We start from the raw sequence: 21,643 nt of genomic DNA, 5'->3' as shown, positions 1-21,643 counted from the left end.
GTGTTACGCTTGGCCAGTCGATACCAGTCAGCGGACTCTGGGGTCCCACAGGCAATAAAGGCTCGATAGGACTCCTTCTTCAGCTTGACGGCATCCCTTACTGCTGGTGTCCACCAGCGAGTACGAGGGTTGCCGCCAAGACAGGCACCAACCACCTTACGGCCACAAGTCAGATTGGCCGCCTCAACAATAGAGGCACGGAACATGGTCCACTCGGACTCAATGTCCCCCGTCTCCCCCGGAACATGGGAAAAGCTCTGTCGGAGGTGGGAGTTGAAACTGCTTCTGACAGGGGATTCCGCCAGACGCTCCCAACAAACCCTCACAATACGTTTGGGTCTGCCAGGATGGACCGGCATCTTCCCCCACCATCGGAGCCTACTTACCACCAGGTGGTGATCAGTTGACAGCTCCGCCCCTCTCTTCACCCGAGTGTCCAAAACATGCGTCCGTAAATCCGATGATACAACCACAAGGTCGAGCATCGAACTACGGCCTAGGATGTCCTGGTGCCAAGTGCACATATGGACACCCTTATGTTTGAACAAGGTGTTCGTTATAGACAGTCCGTGACGAGCACAGAAGACCAATAACAAAACACCACTCACGTTCTGATCGAGGGGGCCGTTCCTACCAATCACGCCCCTCCAGGTCACACTGTCATTGCCCACGTGAGCACAGAAGTCCCCCGTTGAACAAGGGAGTCCCCAGCAGGAGTACTCTCCGGCACACCCTCCAAGGACTCCAAAAAGGGTGGGTATGCTGAGCTGATGTTTGGTGCATGTGCACAAACAACAGTCAGGACCCGTCCCCCACACCCGCAGGCGGAGGGAGGCAACCCTCTCCTCTACCGGTGTGAACCCCAATGTACAGGCACTGAGCCGGGGGGCAATGAGCATGTCCACACCTGCTATGCGCCTCTCACCGTGAGCAACTCCAGAGTGGAAGAGAGTCCAACCCCTCTCGAGAGGATTGGTACCAGAACCCAGGCTGTGTGTGGAGGCAAGTCCGACTATATCCAATCGGAACTTCTCTGCCTCACACACCAGCTCGGGCTCCTTCCCTGCCAGAGAGGTGACATTCCATGTCCCAAGAGCTAGCTTCTGCAGTCGAGGATCGGACCGCCAGGGTCCCCGCCTTTGGCTGCCGCCCAGCTCGCATTGCACCCGACCCCTTTGACTCCTCTCACGGGTGGTGTGACCATAAGAAGGGGACCCACGTTGCCTCTTCAGGCCAGGCCCCATGGGTGTAGGCCCGGCCACCAGGCGCTCGCCAACGAGCCCCACCTCCAGGCCTGGCTCCAGAGGGGGGCCCCGGTGACCCTCGTCCGGGCAGTGGAAACTGAGTACCATCGATTTTATTTTTCATAAGGGGCTTTGTGAGCCGTGCTTTGTCTGGTCCCTCACCTAGGACCTGTTTGCCATGGGTGACCCTGCCAGGGGCATAAAGCCTCAGACAACTTAGCTCTTGGATCATTGGGACAGACAAACCACTCCACCACGGTAAGGTGACGGCTCACGGAGAGGTGGTTGGTTGTAATCGTGTTGTCGCAAATCTCAGAACACATCTGAGGTGTTCATCACTCATCTGGGATCTGTGGGGTGCTTTGTTGGTGTTCATCACACTAAAAGTATGTTCTCACACATATGTCGAGCCAAACAACATCAGCATTCTCAGTGTCATCTTCTGGATGTTTGGAAATTTGGCTGCACTTAACGAAGCATAAAACTCATCCAGTTTCAGGGAGTGGAACTTGTCCTTTAACATCATGTCACATTGGAGATCTATCAGTTCCAACTGCAACTCCTGTGGCACTGTTTCCAGGTCTTGTGAGAAGGGACATGACACCAGCTGAAGTGCCCTGTCAATTTTTCCTAAATCACAAAAGCGACGGCAGAATTCCTCATGCAGGTCATCCAGTGATTTTCTGTATTTTTTCACGTTGTGGTGCCTCCATTAACAATTAGCCAGTGTGGGGGAATGAGCAAATGAATTGGCTGACATTTGCTTCGAAAATAAAATCAGATTGCTTTTGAAGGCTTTGACGTTTGCTTGCATTTCATGCAAAAACTGTTTTTTCCCTTGGAGCTTCATATTCAGTTCGTTCATATTTGTCAGTAGGCCCACAGTAAAAGCAAAATCACAAAGCCATTCTGTGTCATTCAGCTCAGGAAATATGTCACTGTTCTCAAATTGCTCTAAACATTAAACAATCTCCCCTTTTGAGCTCCCACACACGTTGACATACTTTTCCCAAATTTATGGTAAACAGCGGGCAATAGAATGGTACAATAAGTCAGTGCGATCAGCATCAGCTTCTTCAAGGAATTGAATAAATTGACAATGGTGAAGTCCCCTCGCTCGAATAAAATTGACAAATTTCACGACTGGCTTCACTACGTAGTCAAGCTGCAGCTCGGATTTACACAGTGCTTCCTGGTGAATTATGGAGTGTCAGAAAATTACCTCCTGCTCAAGGTTGTCCTCTTTCACCCTGTCCTGAATTCTCTTCAGCATCCCGATATTTTTTCCTGTCAGATTCAGTGATCCGTCTGTGGTAACGTTGGTGAGCGTTCTCCAAGGTAACTTGTGCCTCTGTATGACCGCTGAGACGCTGTTAAATAATCCTCTCCTTGTGTTTTTCCTTTTTTTTTCCTCCGTAAACTCCTCCGTAATCTCGAAATTCTCATTAATCCCTCTGATAAAAATTAAGATCTGAGCGGTGTCCTTAACATCGTTGCTTTCATCCAGTGCTAAAGAATATAATGAAAATCTCTCCGCTTTTTTGTCTAGCTTGCTCGTTAAGTGTTCGTCAATTACTTCAATCCGGCGAGTCACTGACCTGCGTGATAAACTGAATTTTTCAAATTTGTTCTTGCTCTCAGGACATAAAATACTTGCTGTCTCTAACATGCACTCTTTAAGAAACTTCCCTTCGGAGAAAGGCTTACTGGCTCTTGCTAGTTTGAATGCCAGTAAAAAAAAGTGTCATCGTGCTTGCTTCTTGGATGGAAGTTGATCAAATAAAGGTGTTTTGTTGCGCCTGCAAACTTGCTAGCAACCTGTCAGCGGTAACTGTACGTTCTTGTGTTTGAAAGGTTGCTGGCGTAATTAGCATGCTTAGTGGAAAAGTGACGGCTGATGTTGTATTCTTTTAAAACCACAACCGTTTCTTTGCATATAAGACATACAGCCTTGGATCAAGTATTGAGGAGTCCATTCCTTCTTAAACACCCACCACTCACTGTTGAGTGCTGTCAAGTCACAGCGCCACCTGGTGTTGAACGCCCGTCATTGCAATTAAAATGAAATAAATTGCAGAATTCACATCAAGCCTTGTACTGTATTCTGAACCATTCTTCGGCGGGCCGGATTAAAAAGCCCAACAGTCAGGATCTGGCCCACGGGCCGTAGTTTGCCCACCCCTGCTCTAAATATTCCATAGGCGTGATTGTGAGCCCGAATGTTTGTTTGTCTTTGTGTGGCTATGATTGGCTTGCAACCACTTCGGACTGACTGCGGCTGGGATAGGCTCCAGTACGCTTGCAATCCTGGTGAGGACTGGTGGAACAGATAATACAGGAGTGGGCAATTCCGCTATCCTGCATGTTTTCAATCTCTCCCTGTTGCAACACACCTGAGTCAAATGATCAGATCCTCAGCAAGCACTGCGGAAGCCTGATATTGAACTTTTTCATTTTACTCAGGTGTATTGAAAGGACATCTAATTGTTGTTTTTGTGAGGTTATCATTGATGATGTTTTTCATTGCTTTTGGAATTGTCCATTCGCAAATAAATTATGGAAAGGTGTTGACACTTTTATTTTTTTGTTTGCCTGGAACCCCAAGTTTGCTTTTGAACCTACTGGCCTCATTTGACAAAAAGAAAACACCGTATGATTTTTTAAACAGAATATTTTAAGTATGGAGCGTGAAACTTGAGTTTCTACGTCTGTCAACTACGTGGATGTCCTGTTGCAGGTCGCAAACAAGCAGCTTTACGAAACATTGAAAGAATTCGAACGCGTCTGTTTTCCAAGTACTTCCGGTTCATTTTGCTTGCGTCGAGGCGGAGACATTTCGGGGAGAAGAATGAGAGTTCAAAGACCCACCCACGACACGGTTATAACCACCGAGTTACATTTCCTTAGCATTCTTAAAGTCTATCGTCCTGTCTGTCAAGTACTTCCGTGTCATCTCGATCGGCTCGGGATGCGAAGGAACGGTTCCTCGCCAAAAACAAGAATCCGAGAACAAGAAGGAAACAAATGAGGAACGTCGGTTTGTGAAAGGAGTGAACAACAAAAAACTATTTACATCGAAACTGTTGGAAACGGTTGACGATTGGCTCAAGGTCGTTCAAACTGAATTGAATAATCTGATATCCGGAAAGAGGTTGAGATCCCAAGAAGCTGTCACCGGGTAAGTGGAGTGGATTACGGATTTTTATTTGCCTTAAAGCCACTGTTAGATTGGTATTTTGACTGGACACTAATGTTGGCCTCGGCAGCTTACATAACAACATCGATCTTCAACATACTAAACTGTACATGAATGCATAAAGAAAAAGAGTTATGCCGAGCAGTGTTACCAGACCCACAGCAGACTCGTAAATTAATTACTTCATCGATTATTTGAGTTTTAAAGTAACTAAATTCGAGGGGTTGAAGTTACTTTATTAGTTATAAATGACAACTGTACTGTTTTGGAAGAGCATTGTTAACAGTAATATGTACGGCTAAAGTGCGTAATCAAAATAAAATACATATACAGTCTTTTTAACATGAATACATTGTAAATGTAGTACTTTCTGGCGTGTTTAAGTAATAATTCTGTCATGTCAAAACTAAACCTGTGCATTGCAAATACCCGAATAACTATTACATTCTCTGCTATTACGTTTCCTCTTGCATTTGCACAAACAGGACATTCTAAGGAGAAATATACTTTGCTGTGACTCCAAAGTAGGGCTATCACTATTGAATTATTTAATATATTTTTTAAAAGATTATTGCTCAATCAGAAAATCTGATAGAAATATATTTTGTGTTAAAAATTTTTTTCCAGATTACATTTTACTAATTGGTGTTAGTTATTTGGTGTTGTTTAATGATTGCACAAAATAAACAAACATTAAGCAATATCACATGAGAGGGAGTAAAGTGGATTTCTTATGTGTGCTGTCCAGCAGCGGCTACTTGGGTCTACTTTAGACCCTTTCTTCCTTCCCCAAGATGATTGTCATTGGCTGGCTTTAGCTGTCGATTAATGTCAAACTTGAAAGGATGAATGAGGTTAGTTGGACTGAGCTTTACATGCAACACAAGTGTGTCAAGGTCATGTGACTGACAATACATTAATTTCAATGGTAATGTCTGTAATGAAGATTTATTTTATTTATTTCATGGGGACAGTGCACATTAACACAAGAATGAACAGTGTAAATGTGCTGGATTTAGCATCAACAACAATTTTCAGCCGTATCTCTATGACTATCCGATAACGATGTATTGCCCAGCCCTACTTGTCAATTACAAGTTATTCATACTATGACTGTGAGTACCGGTTGTTCTTTTAATGGATAAGCCATGCTTGCAGAAGTAAGCAACGTGGCAGAAGTTGGGATGCTCAAGACCACTTTTTTCAAACCGATACAAGTACTCACCAATAGCGATACCAAGTAACAAATACAATAAGTTTTTCATCAATCCATCCATCCATTTGATGTGCTAGAGCCTATCCCAGCTGTCTTTGGGCAGTAGACGAGGTACACCCTTAACTGCTTGCCACCCAATCACAGTATTTTTGATACAAATAATTTCAAACAAATGACATTTAATTTTAAAGAAAGGCCTTTCTTTTTATTTCTGACAAATGTCAGAACAATCACTCTGCAGTTCAAATTTAAACACCAAAATAAAACGCAAACAGCTTTGAATTTTTGTTTAATTTGTAACAAAACAAGCAAAATGAAACTCACAGCTCCCCATGTTTTAGGAGTTGAGGAGTCACTGAAGCACTAAAAATACCAATTAAACTGAAGCTCAACACTATAAAGTCAGAAAATAGGGTTGGCAAATTTTTCTGCAGTCATACATAATACATATTTCTGTTATTGGTTTTTTTTTAATTGTCCAAAATGTGAAAAATGTGAAAAAACATTAAATGGATGAATACAATAAAATACAACTATCCAGAGTAAAATATCGTTCATGTTTCAAATACATACACCTGCAAAAAAGTAGGCAACAGGTGAATCTAGCGCTCTGTTTCATACAGAAAGCTAGCAATATTGCCTGTTACTGAAATGCACTTCATTTTGGAGTCAGACGATCCTACATCAAGCGTCTTTCTTCAGTTAGTCCAAAATGCTGCCGCTTGCCTTTTGACTCGTACTCGTAAGAGGGAACACATAACTCCTACTCTGGTCTCACTTCACTGCCTGCCTGTACATTGTAGAGTTCCTTTTATGATTCTATTCTTTGTTTTCAAATCTTTAAATGCCCCATCTTACCTCTCTGAGCTCCATATGCACCTGCCCAGTGCCTGAGGTCAGTGAACCAGATGCTATTAGGCGTACCAAGGACTAGGCAAAGACTCAGAGGGCATTGAGTCTTTTCCAATCCTGGTCCCTCTTTTCGGAATGACTTCCCACTTAAACGTTCGGCAAGTCCCCTCACTGCCTTTTTGCTATTTTCACTATTTGTTTAATGGTTTAACTGTCTTTGCTGTTGTGTGACTTATTTATGTTCCATGTACAGTTCTTAGCAAGCGCTGTTTAATACATTCGAGTTGAGTTCTTTTATTTTAAATGCTCATTATGCTAATCGTAATGACCAGGAGATTGCATATTCTCAGTTGACCTAGTTAATGAATGCCAGTAAGATCGGGAACAGCCATGGAGCCTTTCCTTTTTCCTGCGAGATTGCTTCTCCTTCACCCAAGATTCCCACTCTAGTACTTTTGGCCGGCCACCTACAAGGACTTTATGTGATTCTACGATCTTTGCTGAAATTATATACTGTATATGCCAAGGGTGTCATAGATAAGATGCTGAGCCAGGAGGAAAGGTCACAGCGAGACAACACCCGATCTTAAGATAAGATAAGATATCATTTATTTGTCCCACACTGGGGAAATTTACAGCCTCCAGCAGCAAGAATGTGGGTAGAAAGAAGAAAAAACAAACAAACACTGTTCAATTAAGTGCATTATAAATATGCTTAAGTCACCTCTCTAATTATACAAACAGGTTGTGAGGAGTAGGGTGAAGTAAACTGCAAACGCTGCTTTGAAAGACTGCTGTTAAACTTCTTTGTTACTCTAGAGAGGTGACCTCCTACAAGTACCTAGGTGTTCTTCTGAACAACAAACTGGACTGGTCTACAAACACGGACACCCTGATTAGGAAAGGACAGAGCCGAGTCTTCCTACTCAGGAAACTGAGGTCCTTTGGGGTTCAGGGGTCGCTCCTTAAGACTTTCTATAACTCTGTGGTGGCCTCGGCCATCCATTATGGCATTGTCTGCTGGTCAGGCAGCATCTCAGCCCGGGACAGAAAGAGACTGGAGCGACTGGTCAGGAAGGCCAGTTCTGTCCTGGGCTGCTCCCTTGACACTCTGGAGGAGGTGGGCAACAGAAGGATGCTAACTAAGCTAAAAGCTATGATGGCCTGTCCCTCCCAACCCCTCCAGCCCGCCCTGACAGCACTTGGTAGCTCCTTCAGCCAGAGACTGTTACAACCGCGCTGCAAGAAGGAGAGATACCAACGCTCATTCCTACCGACTGCTGTCAGGCTGCTGAATAAAAATAACAATAATAATAATAATAATAATTAAATGATGTGAAAGACAATTGTGAATAGCACTGCGATTTATCCATTTTGTGTTTATATTGAACTTAATTGAACAGTGTTTGTTGTTTTTTTTCCTCCTTTCTACCTACATTCTTGCTGCTGGAGGCTGTAAATTTCCCCAGTGTGGGACTAATAAAGGATATCTTATCTTATCTTACACAGGAGTTACATTTAGGGATGGAGTTGTCTCAGAGAGACAGGCTCTCTGAGCTTGTCGAGGAGCTTACCACTTCTGGACAGCTGCAGATCGACAAGGAAAAAATCAGGGAAGTCAAGAAGATATGCAAGTAAGTCAACTCCATATTTTTATTTATTTATACTTAACTCATTGAAGAATGCTATTTTTTTTCTTAATGGGTTGCTAATGAATTGGATCAGGTGTCGGTATCGGCAGATACTTAAAACCAAAAACTCGCTCTCGGACTCGGGTGCTAAAGTTTAACCTCTAAAACTGAAAATTCTCCACGAATCCATATGATCATTATCGGTATCGGATTATAACCAGCATTCTTGATTGGTATCGATATTGGCATCTTAAAACCCTAATCGAAACATCCCAAGTAAAACCCATAAATCAATAACACAAATACAGCAGAGACTGTAAAACGCCAAAATAATGCAAAGTCTCATGCTCAGTCAAAAAAATGTACAGTCAAATTGTGCTTTAAGACAAGTTTTAAAAACAAAAGGATGGACCGGCAATGGAATAGGCTGAATCACCTCTGTGCCATTGCGTTGTCTGTGGTCCCTTCAGCAGTGTCTGGTGTGTTGACCTCCGGCACGGAGCAGGTGGGAAGAGGTGGAATAGCTCATAGAGGTATGATAGTGTGAGACCATTTAAAGATTTGGAAACAAAAGTATCTTAATATAAAGTCGAAAATGCAAAGAGAGCCCGTGAATGGAAGCCACAGTTGGAGTTTTGTGCTCCCTCCTACGAGCACTAGTTACAAGGCAAGCTACAGCATTTTGCACTAACTCGAGAAACTTAAGGCAGGACTGGCTCACGCCAAAATAAAGTGTGTTAAGGTAATCCAGCCGAGATGTAACGAAGTGTTGTTGAGAAGAGAGAGCCATATTAGCCAGCTGCCCTACAATGAAAAAAAACTGGACTTAACAGCAGCACCAATTGGCCTATCCAATTTAAAATCACTGTCCAATTTGAAACCTAGGTTCGAGATTGATCACTTTAGATAAGGCACTGGGGGCCCAATTGCATGGTTTTGTTATTTCTCAGGGCATGTATAATTGGGTGTCATTGGCATAACAGTGAAAATGAATGTTTACGTATCATATCAACAAGTAGAAGCATGCACAGTAGTTTAAAAAGAGAAATAAATAGCGGGCCGAGTACCGATTCCTGCGGTATACTCCACATTACAAAACTCAGAAGTTCCATTTCCATGAATTACATGGTGCATCCTCTCTGAGATATAAGAAAGTGCAGAGTCTCAAATACCAAGACAGGTTTCAAGGCCTCTTAAGAGTACATTATGATGGATAGTGTCAATGGCAGTGCTAAGAATCGAGGAATAATATACCGGTAATTGAAGAGGTGTCGGAGTGATCCAAGCACCATATCTGAATTAATAAGTCATTCTGTGTTTAAATCAGCGGTGTCCAACTTTGGTCCTCGAGTGGCCCAATCCAGCATGTCTCCTTCTCAAACACACCTGATTGGTCAGCTTGAGCACAAGTCCTCATTTTTGCTAGAAAAATCTACTTAGCAGTGGCATTTGAACAATGCACATCACACATACAGTAACCACAAAGTTCAGTGTCATGGCATTTGTTATTCCACTAATTCAAGTTTTTGTTGTTGCTGTTTGTTGTATTCCCTGTAGGGAGTCTAATGACTACATCGATCATGTCTACCACTCATTAATGTCCCAGCTCAACCAAGACCATGCTGAGATCCGTCTGTCAGCCTTTCAGACAACCAGTGAACTTTTCCCCAAATCACATCACTTCAGAACCCTCCTGGTGGACAACTTCCAGGTACTGGGGTAAATTTTACCTTTAATTTTATAATATTCTCTGTAAAAGTATATTCTTAGTGAAAATCCTAATCATAACTGCTCATGGAACCAGCCAACTTGGTTGGTGGTGTGTCTGCTGAGAGAAGAAATGCTGTTCCAGTTTTTCTCAGTCGCTTTGGCATGTTTTTCAGATCAGAATTGAATTTTGCAAAACAGCAAGTGCATTCGTACAAATACAATACAATACATGCTGATGGCAAAACATTATGGTTCCCATGCAAAAGCCATTTTCTTTCTCGAAATCCTCAGTAAATCTTATTTATAATAATATAATAATACATTTTATTTAAAAGCGCCTTTCAAGACACCCAATGACACTTTACAATAACAAAAAACACAAAATATGTCAGTGCCATGAAAACCGCAGGTCTTTGTGTCACTGTGTATGTATAAGTCCAAATGCTGAGTCATGTTAGTAATATAATCGTGTGTTCTGGAAGGATGTTCTGATGTTAACTGCTGCTTAAGTTTTCTTGACAAAATCATTATTTTACATTGAAAAGTTACAGCTTCTTGCATGTGGACAATTGACTGCAAGAGACTGGTTTAAATGCAAATGCCACTTTTACTGTAATTTGTTGACAAACTATGTCAGTGCGATACAGAAGGAAAAAGATAGCACTGCATATTACAAAGAAAAAAACAAATCAACACTAGAGCGGCAAGCTACTGAAAGGGGCCCTATGAGCTATTATTAGAAGAAATGACCTCTGTAAAATGTAAAAAATAAGGCAACATTTGAAAGGAAATTAACTACTCTTTAGGTCTTGGGCTTTTTACATGTCCCTGCTAATTTTGGTAGGTCTCGGTGAAATGTTCAATTGGGGCTATTTCGTGAAAAAAAAATTGGCCCCCAACCATGCTATTTTTTTGTTTATTTTGTTTTTTATCTGTAGAATTAATTACCTACTGTGATTTCTATTCCCGTAAATTCAAGTGTGATCTCGGAAATGAACCAACGCACCTGAGAAAAACTTATATCTTACGGCTCAGTTCAGGAGGGTGTGATGCACTGAATTTGTTGTCATTTTACATACATACTATATGACTGAATTTGTCAGTAGGGATGAGTATTGTTCAGATTTTAATGATACTACTACTTTTAACGCTACTGCCTATCAATCGGGTACTTTAACGGTGTTCTTCTACTTATGGTATTTTTTTGTTGAGAAAAACACTAAAACAAAGGTATTCAAATTAACGCTGTTGTCTTTGTTTGTTTGTTTGTTTAAAATGAATGTACTTATATAGCAGCTACGACATGTAAAATAAATAACAAGATGGTTTGAACAACATTTTAAAAAGTCATATTTGAAACTGTATCTTTCACTGACAAGGACAATTAAATTGATTCTGATTCTGATTCTACTCAGTCGTCCAGATCTGTCACGAAAGTATCTTAGTCGGCTTTGTTTGGGTTATCTCATTATGAGCCATCCTTTCTGGCAGGAATTCTTGGAGTTAACTCTAGAGACCAACATTGAGCGGCCTCTGCCCCCTCCTCAACAAGTAGCCAGGAAACTTCGATCACTTGCTATCCAGACTATCCAGTCCTGGCAATCCTCTTATGGGTCAGCATATAAGAAGTTGGAGCTGGGTTATTATTTTCTCAAACAGTTTAAAAAGGTGAGCAATATAATTTGTCTTCTCATTTCCCATTTACATTGACATGACATAATTCATATGGATAAATGTTGAGTATATTTTAATCCCGGCAGCACGGTTGACTGTTTAGCAAGCACGTCCATGTCACAGTGCAGAAGTGCAGGTTTCAATTCCGGCTCCGGTTTTCCTGTGTTGAGTTAGCATTTTCTCCCCATGCCTGCGTGGATTTTCTCCGGGTACTCCCGTTTCCTCCCACATTCCAAAAACATGCATGCAATAGAACACTCTAAATTGCCCGAAAACAGCTAGGATAGGCTCCAGCACTCCCACGATAAACGTAAGAATAAACACATTAGAAAATCGATGGATAATAATAGTGACAATAATAATTTACAGAATAACAATAATAATAATACTAAGTATTATTCATCCATCCATTTTCCGAATTGTTATTTGAAACATGCATGTTGTGTTTCTTTGGGTTTTCTCTAAGTTATGCTGAGCATTCAGCAGGCCTCCTCGCTGCCCCTCTTTAAAACCCACCTCAAAATTCACTTGTATTCTTTGGCATTTGACTCAGCATGACTCAGATTTGTTCTTGGTTTTGCTGTTCGGTGCTTTCTACCGATTTGTTGCTTTACTGTTGTATATTTTAGTTGCTCCATGGACAGCACTCTGTATGCAGTGATGGCTGTTTGAAAGTGCTCTATAAATACAGTTGAGTGATATTAAAAGTGGTTTGATGATTTGAAACCTTTGTGTGGCTAGATGTGCCCCCCCACACAAAAAAAAAACAACAACCCAGAAATCAGGAGGTTGGCAAATACTTTTTTCACAACATTGTACTTGGATGAACAATGGCAACTCGAAAAACAGTGTTTTGAAACATTTTCGATTTTAATTTCCCTAGTGGAATAGATCTATTGCTAATCGTACCTCATAATACAAACATTTTTTGGGTTTTCTTAGGTGGACTTTCAGGATGCTGAGGCCAGGACAGTAGCAGAGCGAGAACGAGAAACTGAGAGACAAAGGAAAATGGAGAGGATATACAGCAAGAGACTGAAAGCAGCCATGAGAGATTTGGAGGGTAAATGTACTGTATTTCCCACGACCAGAAGATGCACATTAGAGTCTTACATTTTCTCCAAAATAGACAGGGTATCTAATAATGCAGGTCACCGACTGTATGGACCAAAAAAAAAAAATCGGTGAAATCTGTTGTTGCACAAAAGGTTCCGTCAGCTCAACAGGCTCTAAACCACTCAAGGGCGCTACGGCCAATGCCCACCAAGTGCCAACGGAATACTGTGATCCACTGTATCAAATGCTGTAGTTAAATCATATTAGCCCACATCAAGGTTATTTTAGTTCATGAAAATTAATGAAAAAACTAAAATGGAAAAAACATAAAAATGTGGATGTGTTCGCAGAGTGACATGTGTTTTTATGAATGTTTAGACCAGTGGTTCTTAACCTTGTTAAAGGGACCGAACCCAACCAGTTCATATGCACATTCACCGAACCCTTCATTAGTGACAAACATGTATTTTTAAACAAATTCAAGACAAAAAAACACATGTATTAAACACAGAAAAAAGTAATCACAATTAGAATAAATATAAAGTATACGTTTTTTTAATTGTGCACAAAATGATATAGCCAGCGATGGCCAAGCGGGCATGTCATAACTAATTGACATGTTGAGTCGGGTGTTTTAACCTCCATGGCAGAGGCTCTGTCGAGACCCTGAGACTGATTCACCGAACCCCTTAGAACCACTGGTTTAGACCCTTAAATGTAGTGTTGTTATCTTGCCGAATAACATGGCAACAGCTTTTTGTGAAAATTCAAACTTCGTGTTGCAACATCTTGAAGTCCTAAACGCGCTTCTGCACAAATATGAGGTATTCAACTCGCTTGGAGAGAAACATCAAAGCGTAAAACATATTTCCTTCAGCCAATAGGTGGTGCTGCCTTTTATAAAAAAATGTAATATCTTCAGGTCGAGACTCATAATCTTTGTCAAATATTGACACGATATAATCATGTGGGTAAAGTTACAGAAGATTTTGTAGTCACGGCAAGGCAAATTTTAAAGTAAATTCAAAATGGCGGAGTTCCTGTTAGGTGTCACCTATGGATCAAAGAGATTTTTTTTGTTGGTCTTGGGTGATTACATATACCACCAAATTTTCATTGCTCTTGGTGAAATGGATAACCGCAGTACCCAGAGAAAACCCACACAGATACGGGGAGAACATGCAAACTCCATACAGGAAGGCCGCAGCTCGGATCAAACCCATGACCTCTGCACTGTGAGGTCAACGTGCTATCCACTGGACCACCAGGCTGCCTTTAATAATAATAATTATTATTATTGTTATTATTGTAGGATTCCAAAAATAATAAGTTTCTTGCAGCATTCTCTGCACCAGCCTTAATAAGCCTGGCAATAAAAGTAAATCTCTGTGCAATGTGTAGGGAGTTATGGTGAATTTTAATTTGAATAGAAGACTATTCGGAATGGGTTGGAACAGATTCATTATATTTCCATTCATTTTAACGGGGAAAGATGTGAGATGTGTTTTTGTAACGAGCGTGGTCACAGAATGAATTAAAACGGTCATCTCCAGGCACCATTTTATGAGGTAAATCTGATTTTTTTCAACAGTAACAATTTTTAACAAAAATATTTATTTTACAGACTCCTCCCCAGATATTGAGGTTGCACTGACAGAATTAGACTCCTGTTTGAAGCTGCTTTACCATGAGTTCCCCCTTCAAGACAACCTGACAACTAATACCTGCCCGCTCACACAACCAACCACTGGATGTGTGTCAGATGATGAACAACCCTGCTCTAGCAAAAACTTAATGAATGACAGAACACGGAAGATGCAAGAAAGCAAAGAAAATGTCAATGTAAATAGAGAAGAGTGGGAGGAGAAAAAAACAAAGAAAAAGAAGCATAAAAGGTCTGAAAATGAAGAATTAAACAGGAGTGACAAACAAAACAAAGGTGAAATGGAAGGGGAACAGAGGTATAGGATGAAACATGAGGACAAGACCAGATGTGACGTAGAAGAGGAGGACCCCCTTCATGGAGACTCATTTATTCGAAACTCTGGCCTTATCTCTCGCTCATATTGTCTGGACTTGAACCTTGGTTCTGGTAAGTGCAATTTTTCAATTTCACAATATTTGAACGCGAAATGTCACCTGTATTTTGAAGAATTTGTCTTGGTGAAAGATAGCCGCTTATACTGCACTACACTACCAGTGTTATTTCTAATGCACACCCCCAAAAAATAATATTTCCGGTAGATATCCGATTTGGAGATACCCAGGTATGTTGTAATTTGCACACTCCAATTCCAATCATGTTGTCCAAAACATAAGATAAGATAAGATAAGATATCCTTTATTCGTCCCACATTGGGGAAATTTACAGCCTCCAGCAGCAAGAATGTATGTAGAAAGAAGAAAGGAGAAAGAGAGAAAAAAAAACAACAAACATCTTTCAATTAAATACAATATGAACACAAATGGATAAAAATTATTATTAGTATTATGATTGTTATTTTTTATTCATCAGCCTGACAGCAGTCGGTAGGAACAAGCGTCGGTATCTCTCCTTCTTGCAGCGCGGGTGTAACAGTCTCTGGCTGAAGGAGCTACCAAGTGCTGTCAGGGCGGGCTGGAGGGGGTGGGAGGGACTGGCCATCATAGCTTTTAGCTTAGTTAGCATCCTTCTGTTGCCCACCTCCTCCAGAGTGTCAAGGGAGCAACCCTGGACAGAACTGGCCTTCCTGACCAGTCGCTCCAGTCTCTTTCTGTCCCGGGCCGAGATGCTGCCTGACCAGCAGACAATGCCATAATGGATGGCCGAGGCCACCACCGAGTTATAGAACGTCTTAAGGAGTGACCCCTGAACCCCAAAAGACCTCAGTTTCCTGAGTAGGAAGAGTCGGCTCTGTCCTTTCCTAATCAGGGTGTCCGTGTTTGTAGACCAGTCCAGTTTGTCGTTGAGAAGAACACCAAGGTACTTGTAGGAGGTCACCCTCTCTATGTCCATACCCTGGATGTTCATCGGTGCTGGTGAGGACTTTTTCCTGCAGAAATCCACAACCAACTCCTTAGTTTTCCTAGGGTTGATCTGGAGGAGATTCTGCTGGCACCAGTCCACAGAGTCCTTTGTCAGTCCCCTGTACTCCCGATCGTCCCCTTCTGTAATGAGGCCAACAATCGCAGAGTCATCGGAGAACTTCTGAAGGTGGCAGTTTGGAGTGTCGTGTCTGAAGTCCGAGGTGTAGAGGATGAACAGGAATGGAGCCAGAACAGTCCCCTGCGGCGCTCCAGTGCTGCAGAGAAGCCGGTCCGACTCACAGCTCTGCAATCTCACGTACTGCGGCCGATTTGTGAGGTAGTCTATGATCCATGCTGTGAGATGGTGGTCCACTCCGGCGTTCTGCAGTTTGCCTCCCAGCAAATTGGGCTGGATGGTGTTGAAGGCACTGGAGAAATCAAAGAACATGATTCTCACAGTGCTCCCAGCCTTCTCCAAGTGTGACAGCACTGAGTGGAGGAGGTAGATAATGGCGTCTTCCACGCCGATGCCAGGCTGATAGGCAAACTGCAGCGGGTCCAGTGACGGGCTCACCAGCGGTCGAAGGTGGGCGAGGATGAGTCTCTCCAGCGTCTTCATCAGGTGAGACGTCAGCGCCACCGGTCTGTAGCTGTTCAGCTCCTTAGGGTGGGGGGTCTTGGGCACTGGGACCAGGCACGAAGTTTTCCACAGCTGTGGAGCTCTGTCCAGCTTCAGGCTCAGGTTGAAGATGTGCTGGACAATGTTACACAGCTGGTGAGAGTAGGTCCTGAGGAGCCGGGAACTGATCTTGTCCGGACCTGCTGCCTTCCTCACATTCATCTTCCTCAGTTGGTTCCTTACCTGCTCTGTTGTGACGGACAGGCAGGAACCAGGTGACATACTGGGTTGATGAGAGCTGGTCGAAAGAGGAGGGGGAGTAGAAGAAGTCCTCAGTGAGAGAGGTTGCAGTTTGTGGTTGGGGGAAGGGACAGACGACTGGTCGAAACGGTTGAAAAAATGGTTCAGTCCATCTGCCCAGTCCTTGTCCTTCTCGATCATACTATAATAATAATAATAAAACGATAATAATAAATACAAGACAACGATTTACAATTCCCTTTTAAGCTGGGTTCACGGGTACATGACAAAGACAAGATTTTGATGTTTAAAAATGAAAAACAAGTTTTCATTTTATATGAATTCCAAGAAAGCTGTGACAGCATTACGAGAGGTGCAGGGTTTCCTGCCCTTCCTGACCCCTGCCGGGCTATGGTACGACCATTTTGGGCAGGACCGGTACTTCAATTATTTGCGATTTATCATCAGTTTATTGGTGGCATTTAAACAACAACAACAATGAAATAATACGATCGGTTATTGTAGTAGTTTTTTGGTAAATCCATCAACTGGAAAAATAATTGCTATTGTGACAGGCCTACCTATAGATAATGTAAATACAATACGCTGACTCAAATAATTTATGTATGTATTCCAGTCCATACTCCGCACAGATGTTTCGATAGACTATGGCAGCTACCTGGTGATGTCATTCCAATTAGGCTTTCCCAGCCAGCATCTTACACCCTGCAGTTATGTGTTGGATCATCTCAGTTGCCTCTTTGCACATTCTACACCTCTGGTGTGGTATATCTGGCCCTCAATGGCTCTGGTGCTCAGGGCCTGCTTCTGATCAGCCAGGGTGAGTGCCTCTGTGCTGCCCTTCAGGACCTTCTTGAGATCAGCCACTTCAGTTATGGTCCCTTGGTACATCCCGTGGAGGGCCATGTCCTCCCATGATGATCCCTCTTCCAGCACTTCTTCCTCTGTTCCCCATTGTCTGAGACATTCTATGAGTATGTCATCCATTGGAGCATTCTCCTTGATGTATTCATGGAGCTTGGATATATACAGTATGTATGCATGTATGTATGTATATATATATATATATATGTATATATATATATATATATATATATAATAAAAGAGCTGTCAAACGATTAAAATATTTATTCTAATTAAAAAACACAACTGTCATAATTAACTCAAATGAACTAAAAATTTATCGTGATTACTTACGAATTTTTTATTGTTGCTGAATTTCCTTTTATATTTTTTTTTGTCCTATTTTTTCCCCATTTTAATGCTCTCATCAACATGAATCATGAATCAGTTTTCTATTTGCAAAATAAATATTTTCTGAAATAACAATTTCGATTTTCAATTTTACATGAACATTTTTCACTTGGAGCAGTTATTCACACATAATCTCTCACACAATATTACTGTCCATCAACAACAGTGAAAAAAATATTTTGTCACACAACAGCTGCTTTAACAGCTCTTTTTATGGAATCAAAACAGGGCAATATAACATTATAAAGTGCACATCTAAGGTAAACTAGTACTCAGCCGATAGTGGATTTAAGCCATGGTTGCAGATTTCGTTTTTCTCAAGTTTGCTTTGAACACAGCAGTCAGGCTATGTTGATTCTGTTGGTCTTTCTTGCTCGGAAGTCTCTCTACGGTTTTGTGTAGACATAATTTCTGATGACTACACTTAGTTAGATGACAACACTGGAGACATTTTATTTTCAGTGTGTTCGCTAGGTCGCTACCACTGCACCGCTGAACTCTCGACGTGCCTCAGTGCGCCGTCACTGTCAGACGAACACAGAGAAGCTCGACCCGCTTTATTTATATGGCCACGGAACACTCTAACCTTCCACACAAAATAGTTCCAAACAAGTAACAATCGCGTCAGTGGCATACATCGTATTCAACAGACTACCTGCTCTATTCACCAGAGGCTCATCAACCTAGTCTCTTCTTTCTCTCCCGTACTTGGTGTACTTTAGCCTTCTCCTCTACATACACATTCTGTACACAACTTGTAATGGAGGCGCTTGCTGGCAATCCGTAGTGGAGTCATTAGATGCATCCATCCATCCATCCATCCATCCATCTTCTACCGCTTATCCGGGGCCGGGTTGCGGGGGCAACAGCTTTAGCAGGAGAGCCCAGACTTCCCTCTCCCTAGCTACTTTTTCCAGCTTTCCCCGGGGGATCCCGAGGCGTTCCCAGGCCAGCTGGGTGACATAGTCTCTCCAAAGTGTCCTGGGTCTTCCTCGGGGTCTCCTCCCGGTGGGACATACCCGGAACACCTCACCAGGGAGGCGTTCAGGAGGCATCCGAATCAGATGCCCAAGCAACCTCATCTGGCTCCTCTCGATGTGGAGGAGAAGCGGCTCGACTCTGAGCCCCTCCCGGATGACCGAGTTTTTCACCTTATCTCTTAGGGAGAGCCTGGACACCCTGCGGAAACAACTCATTTCGCCCGCATGTATCCGGGATCTCGTTCTTTCGTTCACGACCCATAGCTCGTGACCATAGTCAAGTCAAGAGTATTTATAGAGCACTTTCAAACAGCCATCGCTGCATACAAAGTGCTGTACATGGAGCGATTTAACATACACAATAAACAGTAAGACGAATCGGTAATAAAGGCGGTAGAAAGCACCAAGCAGTAAAATCAAGAACAAATCTAAGTCATGCTGAGTCAAACGCCAAAGACTACAAGTGAGTTTTGAGGAGGGCTTTAAAGATGGGCAGCGAGGAGGCTTGCCGAATGTTCAGTGGGAGGTCATTCCAGAGAGAGGGACCAGCAACAGAAAAAGGCTCGATCCCCTCTGAGCTCGATCCCCCCCAAGTGGAGGAATTTAAGTATCTTGGGGTCTTGTTCACGAGTGAGGGCAGGAGGGAGCGAGAGATCGACAGGCGGATCGGTGCAGCGTCTGCTGTGATGCGGACGTTGTATCGGTCTGTCGTGGTGAAGAAGGAGCTGAGCCAAAGGGCTAAGCTCTTGGCTCCCCATTCATTTTAGAGTTATTTTCAAGATCCTCCTCTTTGCTTTCAAATCTCTGAATAATCTCGCGCCACCTTACCTCTCTGAGCTCATCCGCCCCTACACACCTGCCCGGCGCCTCAGGTCTGTGGACCAGACATTATTAGAAGTACCAAGAACTAAACTGAGGCTCAGAGGGGATCAAGCCTTTTCTGTTGCTGGTCCCTCTCTCTGGAATGACCTCCCACTGAACATTCGGCAAGCCTCCTCGCTGCCCATCTTCAAAGCCCTCCTCAAAACTCACTTGTATTCTTTGGCATTCGACTCAGCATGACTTGGTTTTGGTTTTTGGTTTTACTGTTTGTTGCTTTCTACCCCCTTTATTACCGATTTGTCTTACTGTTTATTGTGCATGTTAAATTGCTCCATGTACAGCACTTTGTATGCAGTGATGGCTGTTTGAAAGTGCTCTATAAATACTGTTGACTTGACAAAGTCAATCATCGAACTGCGGCCTAGGCTGTCCTGGTGCCAAGTGCACATATGGACACTCAGGGTGTGGAAAAGAATCGATATTAATCGATGCGCACGTGCGTGATGAGAGTGCATCGGCTCATTCACTGGGTATGACGCGATTGACGGGTGAAATCTAGAATCATCATGATGCATTGGTGGGTATCTGTAAAATCTGATTCAAGCGCCGTTTTATTCATGTTAAACATAACCTATCTGCCCTTTCCTAGGCGCAATGAATGCACCATCATTATTTTGTGTTGAATACGGACGGAAGCCGTGAGTCGCATACAGTGCACTAGTTGTGCAGTACACAACTAGTGAAACACTATGGAGTTCGCGCAAGCAGCAGCGAGGAAACTACTGTATTTAATGCTCCCGTAACATTCAGATCTTATGTTTGGAAATACTACGGCTTCGAAAAGAAAGACGGAAAGCTTGATAAAACCTCCGTAATTTGCAAAGAATGTCGCACTACGAAGCCATACAATGGCAGCACCACAAATATGCAGACCACTTAAAACGATGGCACCACATCACCGACAAGTTTCCCGCCCCCTCCCTGCCTCCCCGTCCAGTTCCTCGTTGGACACCGGAGAAACTCTCGGCAAATCAGGTCAGGATCAGAAAAAAAAAATCGCCTCTTATTTTGGGGGTCCCCTTGCAGCTCACTGTGACCGCGCAAGGGAAAACTATATATGGGTGACTCTTTTGGACATTTCATTTTGACACTCAGTGAGAGCGGTCTGTGTACGCTACAATACACACAGCAGCTTTGAGGCTGTGACTGCCACATTGTTTCAATTGTGGGTTTTGTCTGTCCAATGGGGATCGCTATTTCATATAATACACTCAGTGAGTACCGTATTTTCACGACTATAAGGCGCCATTAAAAGTCTTAAATTTTCTCCAAAATGGACAGTACGCCTTATGGTGCGGAGCGTCCTTTATATGCGCTGAGTTCCAAAATCTGACTGACTGCCGACACGCTGTTTATATAGAGAAAAGGCGGAAGTGACTGTGAAAGAAGTCGGCCAATCAGGGAAGGGTGGGCGTGTATACATACATATATGGAGAGGGAGAGAGAGGACAGACAAGCTAGTCCGCCAATGGTGAAGGGTGGGCGTGTAAGTGGACGCCTCAAGCCAGTACCAACACTTGTATAGAGTGTGGCAATGTGCTTTGTTGCAAAACAACTCCGGTTTTGGTTTCTAAGAACCCCTGAAAATAAATTCGACAAAAAGACACGCACGCCTACGAAGCTCAGTTCAAACTTAAAGCCACCTGTTATGCTTTTGGCATGCGTGCCCATCTCACAGCAGCGGTGAAAAAAAAAAGTCAAGCAAATAAACTCTGAGCTTGCCGTTATTCCCGGAGGCTTGACTAAAGAACTCCAACCGCTGGACATTGGCATCAACCGGGTGTTCAAAGTAAAGTTGCAAACGGCATGGGAACAATGGATGATCGGTGGCAAACACAACTTTACAAAGAGTGAGAGGCAGCGCTTGGCGAGTTACGCCACAATACGCAACAACGAGAGGGAACGCGGCGTTTTTGATGGATTACGATACTTGCACAATTGTTCGATTCTTTCTACACACACACACGCGCTGCCACCATGTTTCGCTCTGTTCTTTACTTTCAAATGTGGGAAAGCTTCACACGAGAGAAATGTTGACTTTGCTGTCGCTACTCCTTCTTTC

The 21,643-nt window shown here is 42.9% G+C and overlaps 1 protein-coding gene across 1 annotated transcript in view; it reads left to right on the top strand.

The window, feature by feature from the left end:
* Positions 1 to 4,102: 4,102 nt before the first annotated feature.
* Positions 4,103 to 21,643, top strand: part of LOC127596640 (UV-stimulated scaffold protein A-like) — a 96,745-nt gene continuing 79,204 nt past the window's right edge. Inside the window, exons 1-6 of the mRNA XM_052059389.1 lie at positions 4,103 to 4,422; positions 8,018 to 8,142; positions 9,697 to 9,850; positions 11,341 to 11,517; positions 12,466 to 12,586; positions 14,204 to 14,671. Coding sequence (XP_051915349.1) covers positions 8,033 to 8,142; positions 9,697 to 9,850; positions 11,341 to 11,517; positions 12,466 to 12,586; positions 14,204 to 14,671 — 1,030 coding nt within the window. The 5' untranslated portion in view covers positions 4,103 to 4,422; positions 8,018 to 8,032. The remainder of the gene's footprint in view (positions 4,423 to 8,017; positions 8,143 to 9,696; positions 9,851 to 11,340; positions 11,518 to 12,465; positions 12,587 to 14,203; positions 14,672 to 21,643) is intronic.

The sequence above is a fragment of the Hippocampus zosterae genome, chromosome 1 (genome assembly GCF_025434085.1).
Source record: "Hippocampus zosterae strain Florida chromosome 1, ASM2543408v3, whole genome shotgun sequence".
Classification (NCBI taxonomy): domain Eukaryota; kingdom Metazoa; phylum Chordata; class Actinopteri; order Syngnathiformes; family Syngnathidae; genus Hippocampus; species Hippocampus zosterae.
The sequence above is the reverse complement of the archived record's forward strand: the minus strand, read 5'-3'. Positions and strand labels throughout refer to the sequence as shown.